This window comes from Drosophila novamexicana, unplaced genomic scaffold, assembly GCF_003285875.2.
Source record: "Drosophila novamexicana strain 15010-1031.04,08,12 unplaced genomic scaffold, DnovRS2.1 tig00001395-arrow-arrow-pilon, whole genome shotgun sequence".
Taxonomy (NCBI): Eukaryota; Metazoa; Arthropoda; class Insecta; order Diptera; family Drosophilidae; genus Drosophila; species Drosophila novamexicana.
In genome coordinates this window covers 462772-475783 of record NW_020824854.1, presented here as the reverse complement: position 1 = coordinate 475783, position 13012 = coordinate 462772, and the positions used below count along the sequence as shown (strand labels likewise).

At 38.7% G+C, this 13012-nt stretch overlaps 1 protein-coding gene and 1 long non-coding RNA gene across 2 annotated transcripts in view; both read right to left on the bottom strand.

Annotated features, from left to right (window-relative positions):
- Positions 1-11365, bottom strand: part of LOC115767446 (protein slit) — a 28555-nt gene extending 17190 nt beyond the window's left edge. The window contains 6 exon segments of the mRNA XM_030711743.1: positions 684-919; positions 1352-1495; positions 1714-1785; positions 2207-2278; positions 3494-3565; positions 10811-11365. Coding sequence (XP_030567603.1) covers positions 684-919; positions 1352-1495; positions 1714-1785; positions 2207-2278; positions 3494-3565; positions 10811-11160 — 946 coding nt within the window. The 5' untranslated portion in view covers positions 11161-11365.
- Positions 11366-11424: 59 nt separating this feature from the next.
- The window catches only part of LOC115767470, a 43404-nt gene continuing 41816 nt past the window's right edge, over positions 11425-13012 (bottom strand). Inside the window, exon 3 of the long non-coding RNA XR_004018381.1 lies at positions 11425-11775. This is a non-coding gene — a long non-coding RNA (uncharacterized LOC115767470). The remainder of the gene's footprint in view (positions 11776-13012) is intronic.

The following is a 13012-nucleotide window of genomic DNA, read 5'->3' as shown; positions in this document are numbered from 1 at the left end:
AATTCAATCAATAATAATGAAATGTGTCAAAGGGCAGGCAATAAACATAAACCTAAATCAAATCAAATCGAATCAAATCAAATAAACGCCTCATTAAACATTCCTTATGGCCAGCTTAAATACCCAACCGACTGACTGAACAGAGCAACTCTTTATGCCGTAGAGCATAACAAGTACAATGGATGGAAGAAACTTGTTTCATGGCATCGTTTGGCGCACATTTTCCGCTTCATTGAACGCCAGAGTTTGGAGTTTTGAGCTTGTAGTCGGATCCATTGGGGAGGCGGCTTTCCAAATGCTGATTCGGTGCCCGCAGCATCGTTCAGAGCATCTGCATCCCAATCAAGCAAGCGATGACGGCGTTAAACGTTTTTGGCAAACACACGATGATGATGATGATGCCCCCCACTTCCCTTCCTTAATATCCGCTTGTTCACTTTGCTGCCTGTTGTTGTTATTGTTGTTGGAGTGGGCGTCACAGCGGGGGCGTGCCCTCATATGACTGCTTATGATTTACAATGCTTTGTTTTGTGTGAGCCCGCCCGTCCGCTCGCTCGACTGGCATATAAAACTAATTAATTTGGCATACGGCTTACGAGGCCCCACGACATTTGTCCATTTTTGGGGTGGCTGTGCCGCCCGTAGCGTACGATCTGTGTGGAAACTGTCATGTGGTACCATACCTGAGCATTTGAACTCCTGATCGTGCAGGTCCGCCACGTTTTGGCCCTTCAGCTGCGACGGCGACTGGCAGCGTGTGTAGGGAGCGAGGCGCGGCGCGCTGCGTAGGTAGCGCGACAGCCAGGACAAATGGCAGTCGCAGGCGAACGGGTTATCCGAGAGGCGCAGCGCTCGCAATTTTCCCAATCCCCCAAAGGCATTGTGCGGCAGAGCGGTCAAGTTATTGTTATTGAGTGTGCTGTGCGAAAGGAAAATAGAAGGAGAAGCAGGGAAGCGGTCGGGAGGGGGAGAGAGAGAGGGAGATTGGTTAAGAGTTAGGTTGTGGAAAATAAGTTGCATTATTGCATTATCAAGTGAATGCATCTTTGGCTCTTTGCCAAGCTGAACTTAGGGATGGGCAAAAACATACGAGCATCATTCTTAAGGCTGCTTGGAAACTTTACGCTTGGAACAAATTTTCATTCAACACTAAATGAGTTGTTTGCCATTTTACAGCACTTATGGACTCTTGTCTACTTTAATTAAACAACACTAATTTACACTTCTTGTCATTTCCAGTTGTTAGTTGTGATTTAACTAGCATGAGTCAACACTGATATTGATTTGAACTCTTTAATGATCAGAGCGCACCCATGTTTGTCCATCCCTAACTGCATTGTCCAACACTTACAGTATTTCCAGCTCCAGCAATCCCTTAAAGGCATGCTCATCCATACATGTGATTTGATTGTTGTCCAGCTGTAGGCTCCGCAGCGACTGGGCGCCCTTAAAGACCCTCCGGCCGACCGTTGTGATGACATTGTGCGAGATGTCCCTGCAAGTTGAGGTGAGGTTCCAGGCAGGCGGCAGGCGGCAGGCAGGCAAGCAGACAGGTGGAGTCAGCGGACAGGCAGGCAGGCAGGCAGGAAGAGGAAGTATTTGAGAGTCAGTAAGTGTTTGTTATCTATTGGGGCTACATACTGCTACATACTATATGTAGGTAAGTAGATTTTATATATAAAAAGTCGCTACATGACTACGTTGATTACTTACAATCGCAAAAGACTCGCTGAACTTGTCACAAAGTTTTCAGGTATTGCCTTAAGTCGATTGTTGTTTAGGCGTCTGATTTATAGAGTGAAGTGTTTGGTAATTTGTTTTGGTATTTTTATTTTGGTATTTTTTTGTTTTGGTGTACGAGCATATTAGATACGCAAAACGAAACGCAACGAAAGTAGAGAGATATGCATAAAACGAAACAAGAAAAAAGATACAAACAAGTTAAACTCAAAACTCAAAGTATCGCAACAACTAAATCGAATTTTGCACGATAGTATTTCATATAAGTATATATATTATTATTATGATTTTCATTTTTTTTTTGTATAGCTACAAGCTATGTGTATCTAGGTCAATAAAGAGCAGCAAATTTGGTTAGTTAAAAAGTGAATTAGTTTGAAAAATCTCATGCACTAGCATCAAATTAGCAACTCTTTCGATTGGTTTACTATCCCAACATGTGAAATATGCACAGATCTCTACTTACAGTCGCTCCAGCGAAACCAAATCTTGCAGTGCATTCTTCTCAACGGTATGTATTTGATTGTCCGTCAATTGACTGTAGAATAAAGATAAATAACAATACATATAAGTATTAGAATATGATTTGTGGAAATATAAATAATGATAACATATTAAGAACAGTTAGTTTAAGTTGTTGTTTTAAAAGTTTACAAGATTTTAAGATTCGGGTTTTCGATTTTAAAACTAAGCTTTCGTCACTAGCGTGAATAAGATATAGGAATATATACGTAAAGATCTATAACATAAATATTTCAGAACTTAAGGTTAGGCTAGATTAGGTGAGACTGTGTTAAGTGAGGTTAGGTTAGACTAGGCTAGGTTGAATGAGGTTAGGTTAGGTTAGGCTAGGTTACGTTAGGTTAGGTGAGCTTAGGTTACCTATGGTTAAATGAGGTTAGGTTAGATTAGGTTAAATGAGCTTAGATTTGATTAAGTGAGGTTCGGATAGCTTAGGTTACCTCTGGTTAGGTTAGGGAAGGAAAGGTTAGATGCATTTGAAAATTTCTTGACTTAGATCAAAAATGACTTATTCTGATGCCGCAGTGTAGGGAACCACATCACCACTTTCAACCTAGAACCTTTATCTTAATAAGGTACTTGACTACAATTCCAAGACCCAGATATATAATGTAAGCTTTCGTAACCCGCGTGAACTATGTTTATTAGCTCTAAATATGTGAAGTTTTTCGCTGAATACTTGTTAACTTATCCATTTATATCACATTCTTTTATCAGATTCGTATCATTCTCGAGTTAACTTAGAATTTGTTGTTGATGTCTTGTAACTAGCGCATATTGCGTATTGCAAAATACGAATAAATTGTTGCCTATCCGCGTACAGTAGATACACATGTTGTGAGACCTGTTTTGCACAAACTTTCAATTTCAATTTACTGTTCAAATTTATGCTTAACGTTATCGTGACATTTGGTGTCAATTTGCATGCAATATTTTGCATTGCGAAATGATACATTTTTGGCAAAAGTTAAGAAACAGCTGTAATTGTAACGCAATTTGGAATACGTCTCTTCTGGCCCTGAATTAAAGCGGTTTTTTAAATCATATATCTAAGCTTTCCCATAATTTGTTGTGATACTATTTTATAATTAAGAATTATACTTGTAGTCTTATAGTAAACTAATAAACATGGCTAAAAGCTCGAAATTACAATTAATTATTCATAAATATGTATAAATTATTGCCAGCTATGTAATTAAATAAAAACCAAAAGCAAACAACTTCTACTTACAGCATTCGCAGCTTGGTCAAGCGCTGAAAGTCCGTCTCATATATCACGGTCAAATTGTTGCCCTGCAAATCGCTGGAAATGAAAAATGAAAGAGAAAGAGAAAACACAATTAAGAGATTTTAACTTTCGATTAGGGATTGTCTTTAATTATGTTGCAGCAAACCAAGTAGCTCGCTAATCGGAATCAGCTGGACTAATGCTGAGCCATGTGCGCGGCGATAATAATTTTAATTGCTTGTAAGACAAGGCGCACGATCAACAACAACAACTACAACAATCTGAGATATGAAGGCAAGCAGCTGGAGCAGATGCAGATGCATTCGCCGAGAGAGGGAGAGAAAGAGGGAGAGGGGCAACGAGCGAGATAGGGGGGATGCTGTGGCTGTTGCTGATGCTGAAAACGCAGCCTTTTGTCTGATAACAAAAATATGATATTTAATCATTTAACATGCGCATGGAACGCACAGGCGCAGGAAGAAAACCTGTTTCATATATACCCGTTCACAAAGTGTGAAGGGTATATTGGTTTTCTACTGCTCGTGATGCTGGGCTTTTGAAATTTTGAAGATATATGTAAAACATAGCGACATACTTCCGTCGTTTAATAGCAACATAGCATAGTTATAATACTTTCGTTTATAGAACAGCGGAGATATGTCGTGCGAAAATATTTCGTTAGCCCTCATAAAACTTTATATTCCTCCAATTTTAGTCAAAATGGACACCTCCTTGTAATATTGATTCAAAAACTTGGTCCCCCAATTGCAAAAATCTATATCTTCTCAAGAGATCAATGTCTTTCTTAGCGCTAGAATGTCGAACTTTAGATTAAGGTCTATACGTTCTCCACAACGAATCGAAAAAATCTATATTTAAACCGTAAACAAGTATTTAGCAGTCGGTTACACCCGACTGCAACATACCTTATTTTTACTTGTTTTTATGGTGGCGCAGACAGACGGACAAAGATACAGAAAATTTGTTACCTGTAGATGTCATAACAATGAAATGCAACCTAAGAGATACAAAATACCTGAAAAGAGCCACAGACCGTGTGCGCATGCGCAGCCACCAACAACAACAACAACAACAGCAGCAGCAACAAAAACAACTACAACAACTCGTTGTGCCTGTGCCTCAGCTTCAGCTAGAGCTCAGCTGCTTTTTGAGTAAGGTTGGCAGCCAAGAGCCAAGAGCGGCAAGAGCTAACAACAACAGGTAGTAAGACCTTCAGTCTGGGCCCAGAGCCGCAGCCACAAACGAGAAATATTTTTCAGCTTAAGCCTTAATGAAACTCCCATCAAGTTGCCGATGAGCGGCTACACTGAGCAAAATTTTGAATCAACAAGATGCAAATTAATAAGAGAAAAGTCAAGTCAAATTAAAAATCAAAATAAAATAAATAAATAAATAAAAATAAGTAACTACAGCTGCACAGTTATCGATATACGACGTATCGATATATATCGACCAAGTTATCGATATATCGCGATATATCGATAGTCTGTGACAAAGCTACTGTGGGTTAATTTTATACATTTTCAGGTAGTTTCTCTGTCCCTGGTCAATTTTGTAGAAATGGAACTTTTTCATTGATAATTAAATTACTGATTAAGTAAGAAAAAACTAATTGTAGGAAATACACTATAAAGAAAGAAATGTTTAATAGTAGCAAATTCCAGATTAAAGAAGATATAATAATTCATTTCAAATGCGATCTCTTGTCGAAACTTTGGGGAAACAGTCATAATTGATTTTATTTCAAAGGTTTTCACATTTTTTAAATAAATATGCTTCGCGTCGGCTGGTCTTTTGCATAACTGGTCAGGTTTATGGATAAAGTAAGTTCATTGAAATTCCAAGTACGAAATTCATTCCTTTAAAATTGATTTACGTACGCGCAGTGTACATTTAAGCCCAGGCCCAAGCTGCTACACACACCAGCAAAGTTTTTAATGAGCTTAATATCTTGGCAAGATGTGGGCATCTCTTGCTTAGATTCAACTGATTACATGGACCCACAGCGATACGACAAAGACTTAAAACAAAAGACAATAAAAATAACACAAAAAAAAAAAAATAAAAAATAAAATAAAACAACAACACAAAAGTCTCTTCTAATTGCTAGACATTTTTCAAAATATTTTCAAAATAATTATAATAATCGTAAGCTTTTTTTTCAAGTCGTTTGCGTTTGTGTGTGCTTAACTTTTTTCTATTGCCGTTTTTGGGCGCTGCGTTATAATTAAACATTTAGCATATAGCATTTAACATTTAAGTTCATTAAATCTTTCGAAGCATTCACAAATTGGCCAAGAAAAAAGCTTTGTAGGTTTTTGAGGGTCCAATTAGATTTCAGCTCCAGTTGCTCGTTTCATTTATATTTATTTTTTGCTTTGATTGTCTGCCTGTCTTTGAAGATTTTGGCAGCTATAAATTAGGCTCACCTTTTTGTATTCCATTCTTTTTTGGTTTTTGTTTTAATTTTTGAGGTGTGAAAGGGTTCTTGAGCACAAATTGGGGTTAAGCTCGCTTGGGTTAGGCCATGGAGTTCGTTTTGACCTGGGCCAAAATTATATATGCAAAACGGTTTTCGTGTCTATTGTATAAAACGTGTGGGTGTCTGCCCGACTGACTGACAGACAGCCGGCTAAGCTTCCATTCTAATTTTATCCTCCCTCTCATTCTTACTCGCCCTCTCTCACTCTCTCTCTGTCACTCTCTCTCTCTATCTCTTTCACTCAGTAACTATGCCCATTTACATAGCCCTGTCGCTGCTGTGTAATTAAATGGCAAGTCGGCTTGACTGGGGCCTGCTCTGGCTTTCAGTGTTGTAAATATAGCTATTTTATAGCTAAATTAGTATATTTGTGAAGTTTGTCAGCGGGAAGTATTTGGGAATCTAAGCTGATTTGGCTAGTTCTTGGCTACGCTGAAAAGTTCCCGCTAACATTTAGCTATTTTAACATTAGATTCAGCTACTTTTTTGAAACGGCATTTGGCTACACTGGTCTGGTTCTAGGCTGGGGCTGGGCTACATTTGCCCTGGCCCCAGTTTTGCGCTTGAGCATTGTTTTTGCTATTCTAGTGCCCGCCTGCCTGCCAATAGTTGTGGGCATGTTCAATATTTGATGTGCACACACGAAGCACGGCCTGTGCGCGTGTGTGTGTGTGTTCTGCTAGTTCCACATGGAGCCTATGTTCGCATTAGGGTGACTCAACTTAACTGATGATTATCATGGCCAATATAAACAGTTCTTTTTATGTATGTATGCAGTCAGTCATTAACGTCACATCAATTAAAATGTCTAAAAGAATCCTTTAATTAATGCTGCCTGACTAGTTGAGCAAAGCCTTTCGACAGGCTCTTATTATATTTCTAATGAAGGGTTTACTTTATTCGCGTAATTTTTATGTGTGTTGCAGGGGCTATACTATAATTAAATAAATGCAAATAAATTAACATGCGGAAATGCTCACGGCACAAGGAAAATGCTGATTGTAAAGGAAAACCAAGTAGGACCCGTTTTACTACCTCAAATTGAATTCATTTGGCATTTAAAATAGAAAATATAAAAAGAAAACATCAAATTGTTATTAAATAATATATTTAAAAATAATAATCCCATTTTGAATACGATTTGATGTATGCTATAAGATTTGTGTCCATGTTAAATATATTTCGTTTATCTAATAAATTTATTGTTTGCTTATTGCAAATAGAATATAGAATTTCTATTTTATTAATATGTTATATTGTATAGTTTTTTGATAAATAATATAATAATATTATATTATGATCACATTATATTCAATTCAATTCAACAGTTCTTTCCAGTTCTCTAACAATGCTAGCTTTATTGAAGATAAATCAAAAGTATAAACAAAATATAATTGTTCGCTTCAAAATCAATTTAATATGCAGCCACCTAGTTAAAACCCGCTTATGTAAAGATTATTTTCAATTGCTGTATCGTATTTGAATCTCCACCTCTTCGCCATAAATATTCATTAAAATACTTGAGCCGCATAAGTTCTGAATACGTTTTCCTTTTTCCTTTATGGTTTTTAAATCAAACTGTCAATCATATTTTTAAGTATGTGCCCCCCTTCGCGCATTTGCGTAGCTCATGTTTCGTCTTTCAATTAATTTCCTTATAAGTAGTACTCATATTTCAACCACTTTTTTTTGTTACCTTTGCCTTTTTGTGTATTTATTTTCGTAAGTTCTTTAAACATGTTGCGTTTGCAACCACATTTCTGCGCATTTCATAGTTTTTCAATTTACTTTTATTCATTTTCAAGTGAGTTTTCCTATTTGTGTGTCATTTGCTTCCCCATTCGGTTCTTTTCCGTCTTCAATCTGCAATCTGTCAGTCGGTCAGTTTTCTGGTTTTCCCATAACAACTTTTCCGCAGCGCACCGTGAAACACCCTGTGCCTGACACGAGCTTGGTATTTTAAAATGCAAATATGCCGTGCACGTTGATATGTTTTCTGTTTCTGTTTTTGCATTTGCTTTTTCATTTTTCATTTTTCTCCACCGCTTTTTTGTTTTTGTTGTCGTATAATTTTTCTTTTTTTTTCTCGCTCGTTTTTGCATAAAACAAATGTGTCCCTGAGCGCTATTTGACTGTTCGGGGCGCCTGACTGCTTATAACTGGGCTATGTTCATGGTGTTGTTGTTCTTGTTGTTGTTTCCCGACGTTGATATCTGTTATTAATTTATGTAGAGAAAAAGCAACAACAACAACAACAACAGCAGCAATAATAGCAGCAGCAGCAGCGGCTGCAACTGCCGCTTTTGAGGTCGCTGCGCAGCGGTCTACAGGTCTGTTGGGGCTTGATTTGATGGGGGCGGGGGCGGTGCGATGCGGGTCGTTGCGTTTGGGGCGCTGCTCTGTGGCATTTTGCATACACTTGCTAATTGCCGGCGCGTTAATTTATGTGGCGTCCGCGAACGCAGACGTTGGCTTAATGCATTTGCCCGTTTGCAAGTTGCATGCAACAATTGCCAGAGTGGACGCGGCCGCACAGTGGGGCGGCATTGAACCGCAAATAATCAAAGTTTGTGGCAAATTGAATAAATGCAATTGTACCACCAGCAGATAGAAGTCTGACCAATTGGCACGGCATCGTAAGAACGGGGGATGAGCGAGGAGACAATTAGCCCGGTGTTCTTCCACCGAAGGTTAGCATGGTGGTCAATTGGCACTGCCATCAGATTATAGAAGAGTGGTCAATTGGTACGTCGTCCGGGGCACTGAAGAATGGCTATAGGCTCGACCATGCATTACCGGGGCGGCTACGAGTAAGCGAGTAGCCAATGAACTCGGCGTTATAGCACGGGAGGTTAGCAGGGTGGTCAATCTGGGGCTAGTCGCCGTTTTTCGTACCACCGAGCTATAAGCGAGTAGCCAAGGGAGGTTAGCAGGGTAGCCAATCGGCCCAGTGAGGTACCTTAAGGGCATAGGAGAGTGGTCAATCCGTACGACCCTGTGCCACAGGGGCACAGAAGAGTAGCCAACGGCCCGGTCAGGTACCACCAGGGGATAAGCAAGTGGAGTTCATCACAAATTAAGTATTAAGAACCGTTCGACTCCGATTTGGCAGTAATTCCCGTTCAGATACTTTTGGAATTAAGACAATGTCTAATGTCAGTGTAAATTTTCGCAACGAAATATATGAAAAGGCTCCACTGTGCGGCTGCAAGGCCTGCGCTGATGCGCTTATGTTGCCTCCTTTGGCGACAATTAATAAACTTAATGGCGATTTAATGTACGACTCCGGAGACACAGCTCAAGACGACAGACAGACGTAGAGACAGATTTAACCGACTTGCCGCTGGCCCTGCTGCAGACACATTTGTCCATTTGTTTCCGTAGTTATCGACACAAAATGGTCACGGCTTTATTTGCCTTTTACCCGTTGCCCTATGTTGTTTATCTATGCTGATTTTTGTTATTTAACTAGTCAAATACCAGAAATGTTCAGCTGTGAACGCCTGGCGTTATGTATATATAACTATAAATGCTTATATAACATGGCATACGCTTCAACTTCAATATAGATCATTGTCAAGGCTAGAAACTAGTTCATGCAGTTCGCTATGCAAATAGCACCACAGATAGAAGGGCATGGAAATATTTGTGTCTGTGTTTGCATTCCTGATTATCATATCAGGGCAAACCTATCTATGGAAAAGTGTGCGTTATGTAAGTGCCCCACAACTGGTCTTATCGCTCGGCATGTTCGATTTTTATAAATGGCGAAAATCAATTTTATTTTTGCACCATCTGCAATTTTTATATATGAAGTCTATTTGCACTTCTCGCCTATTTCTTATATATATTTCTATTTATTTAACTAACTTGAAAAATAAATTGTTTCAACTTCATAATTTTGAGATTTGTTTACTAAACGTTTTCACCTTGAATTTAAAGTTACAAGATTTTGTTGCTTTTAACGCCGCATATTTGTTTATTTATTAGAGCAGATTTTACCCCAGGCTTTATGCTTTATTTATTTAGGCATTTTGCTTTTTATACTATTTACATTTTTGATAAATAATAAATAAAATAATAAAATATTTTCGTATTTCATTTGCATTCGAAGATATTTGAATGACATTCACGAATTCTTTAATGAACAAGTTTCTGCGTTTCAATAGCCCAGCCTAATTCTTTGTTAAGATCGTTTTTTATTGAGCCCTAAAATAGAACCGTTAATATAAATATTGTCTTTTAAAAAGAAAATTCATTTTATTTTTTTTTTAATTATTTGTAAGTATAACAAATAGCTGTAACCACGTGCGAAATGACATTGGCTATATTCAATTATAATTATGCAAAAGGCAAGTATGTTTATTTGAGGAAGTATGTGGAGTATGTAGAAATTTTCATATTTTTAGCAAAGCCCAGTGAAAACTCTAATAACAATATGATGCTGGGTATATTTATTTATAAGAATTGTTTATCTTTATTTAATCTTTCTGCTCAATCTATCTATGCTTTAAACATATGTACTATCCTTACTTCGAATAAAGATAAAGTAATATATAAACTAAAAGTGAAACGAAATGATCTGCATTAGCTAGATATTGAAAATATTTCAATGGAAGGCGAACTTTAAAAAGATATATAGATAAAAAATAGATATATAGATATATATGAAGAGCATTCGAGTTTCGTGGTGAAACTTAAACGTGCTTCACACAATTCCTGTTGTTGTTGTTGTTGATTTGCTTGCTTTTGGATTGCTCCCACTTGAATGTGAAGCCCACATAAAAATATTGATATATAAATAATTTTGTACTCACAGTCTTTCCACATCCGCTGATATTTTGCGCGGCACCTGCGTTAATCCACGATGCGAACAGTCGACGGTTAAACCGCTGCAGGAGCAAACCCGCGGGCAGCGCGCCTCGGTGATGACGCCAACGCCTCCGCCGGGTATGTGTATGCCAACGGAGCCCAGGCCGCCGCTGGCAATGGCCGAGCTGCCAAAGCCGCCCGAATACGGCTCAGCGTGAGCCGTACAGGCGAACACTAGCAGCAGGAGCTGGGGCAGCAGCTGCGGCAGGATTAGTAGCTTTGCCAGGGCTGCGGCTTTACAACGCGTCGGTGGTTGCAGCGTTGACGGTGTCGTCGTCCTGGACGGCGGCGCCATTGTGGCACATTTATAAGCAACGTGCCTAATTGAAAGTATCGAGTGCGTATGCGGACGCCACTTTGTCAACAGCAATCACGTTTCCACAAATATTTGCGCAAGGCAAAAGGATTGTTGGCGACCGTTTGCCGGATTTTTCACGCTTTTCCCGCACTCTCTATTTATATATTGATTGTGTTTCGTTGTTCGATATTTTTTGTCGTTATTGTTGTTGTCGTTGTTGTTGTTGTTATTGTTATTGTTGTTGTGCCGGCGCGCTCACTTTATTTACCTTTTTTTTTGCAGCCCGTCGCGACCGCGCTTCACGGCAGAACTGATAGCAGCTGGCCAGTTGCAGGGGCAGCGCCTCAGTCTAGCAGCGAGTGATGAGTGACGAGTAGCGTGTGGCAAAGTGACGAGTGACGAGTGACGAGCAGCGAGTGCGTAGGTAGCCAGCCGTCCACTTCGTGTTAGGTAGGTGCGTCCAGCCGGAAATGCGCTAAGACTTCTTCTGGTTGTTGTTGTTCTTTGTATCTTTGAGATACGCACTGGCACTTGGCTGTCAGCAGTTCAGAGACGCCTCGCCAGCAACTTCATCATCGTGAGCTCCGTTCGGCTGTGACCTGCTGCGCGCATCTGCAACGGGCAGAAAGAGAAAGAGAGAGAGAGAGAATGAAGCAGGAATGTCAAGAAAAATCATGAAAAATTATCTATAAATTCGGCAAGCGTGTCTATGTCAGTGCAATGGCAGGAAATTGCTACGGACTGCGATATAAATATATAGACACACACACACGCACACACACACACACATATATATAAATCTATATGTATAAATGCCACACTTTATATCACTTAAATAAAAAATAAAATGGAGCTGAATTGGAGCTAATGTGACAGTTGATATTTGATGGCTTGTATTTAAAGTTTTCAATATTGCATTTTGTGGAAAGCCAAAAAAAAATATTAGCCTAGTGCGTGTGAGGCAATACAATCTTATACATATATTTTTGCTGGGTTGTGGAAAAATTTTAAGGACTTGATTTTTCTGTTAGACGACTTAAACTTCACCTGTTCAATGAATAAAAACATAAGTTTCGAATGAGTTTCTGATATTTGATATAGATTTAAATGCCACAAATAGAGTTTTGATGATCTCTTTTCTTTGGAAATATTATTGCATTCATGAAAAATCGTTAGTGAATTAATAAGAAGTACATTAAATATTTTCTGTAAATTTGTATCTATATTTATGTTCAAATTTTTAATATCTGAATAACTATAGTTTTTTTTTTTTATTATACCCTGAACCCATTAAAAATGAGTATAAGGGTATATTGTATTTGTGCGAAATCCAAATGTTTTAAACAGGCAGAAGGAAGCATCTCCGACCCCATAAAGTATATATATTCTTGATCAGCATAAATAGCCGAGTCGATCTAGCCATGTCCGTCTGTCTGTCCGTCCGTCCGTCCGTCCGTCCGTCCGTCCGTCCGTCCGTATGTATGAACGCAAGGATCTCAGAACCTATAAGAGCTAGAGACTTAAAATTTTAGATGTAGATGCTCCTAGTTCCCGCACAGATCGAGGATTCGATAATCGATAACTTACTCCGTTTCCAAGCAATCAATAAAAATCGATATTCTGTTTTTTGAGCAATTTTGGTAAATAATAGGAGCTAGACTCACCAAACTGGACATATAGCTTCTAAAATAGAATATATATATGCATTTGATGTTGGAAGAAGAAGAAGGTTCAGGGTATCCCCTAGTCGGGATCTCCCGACTAGAACCTCTTACTTGTTTTATTTTATATTATTTCTTTGTCGATACACCATATAAGTATAATGACTTTTCAACTCGTAAGCCCCAAC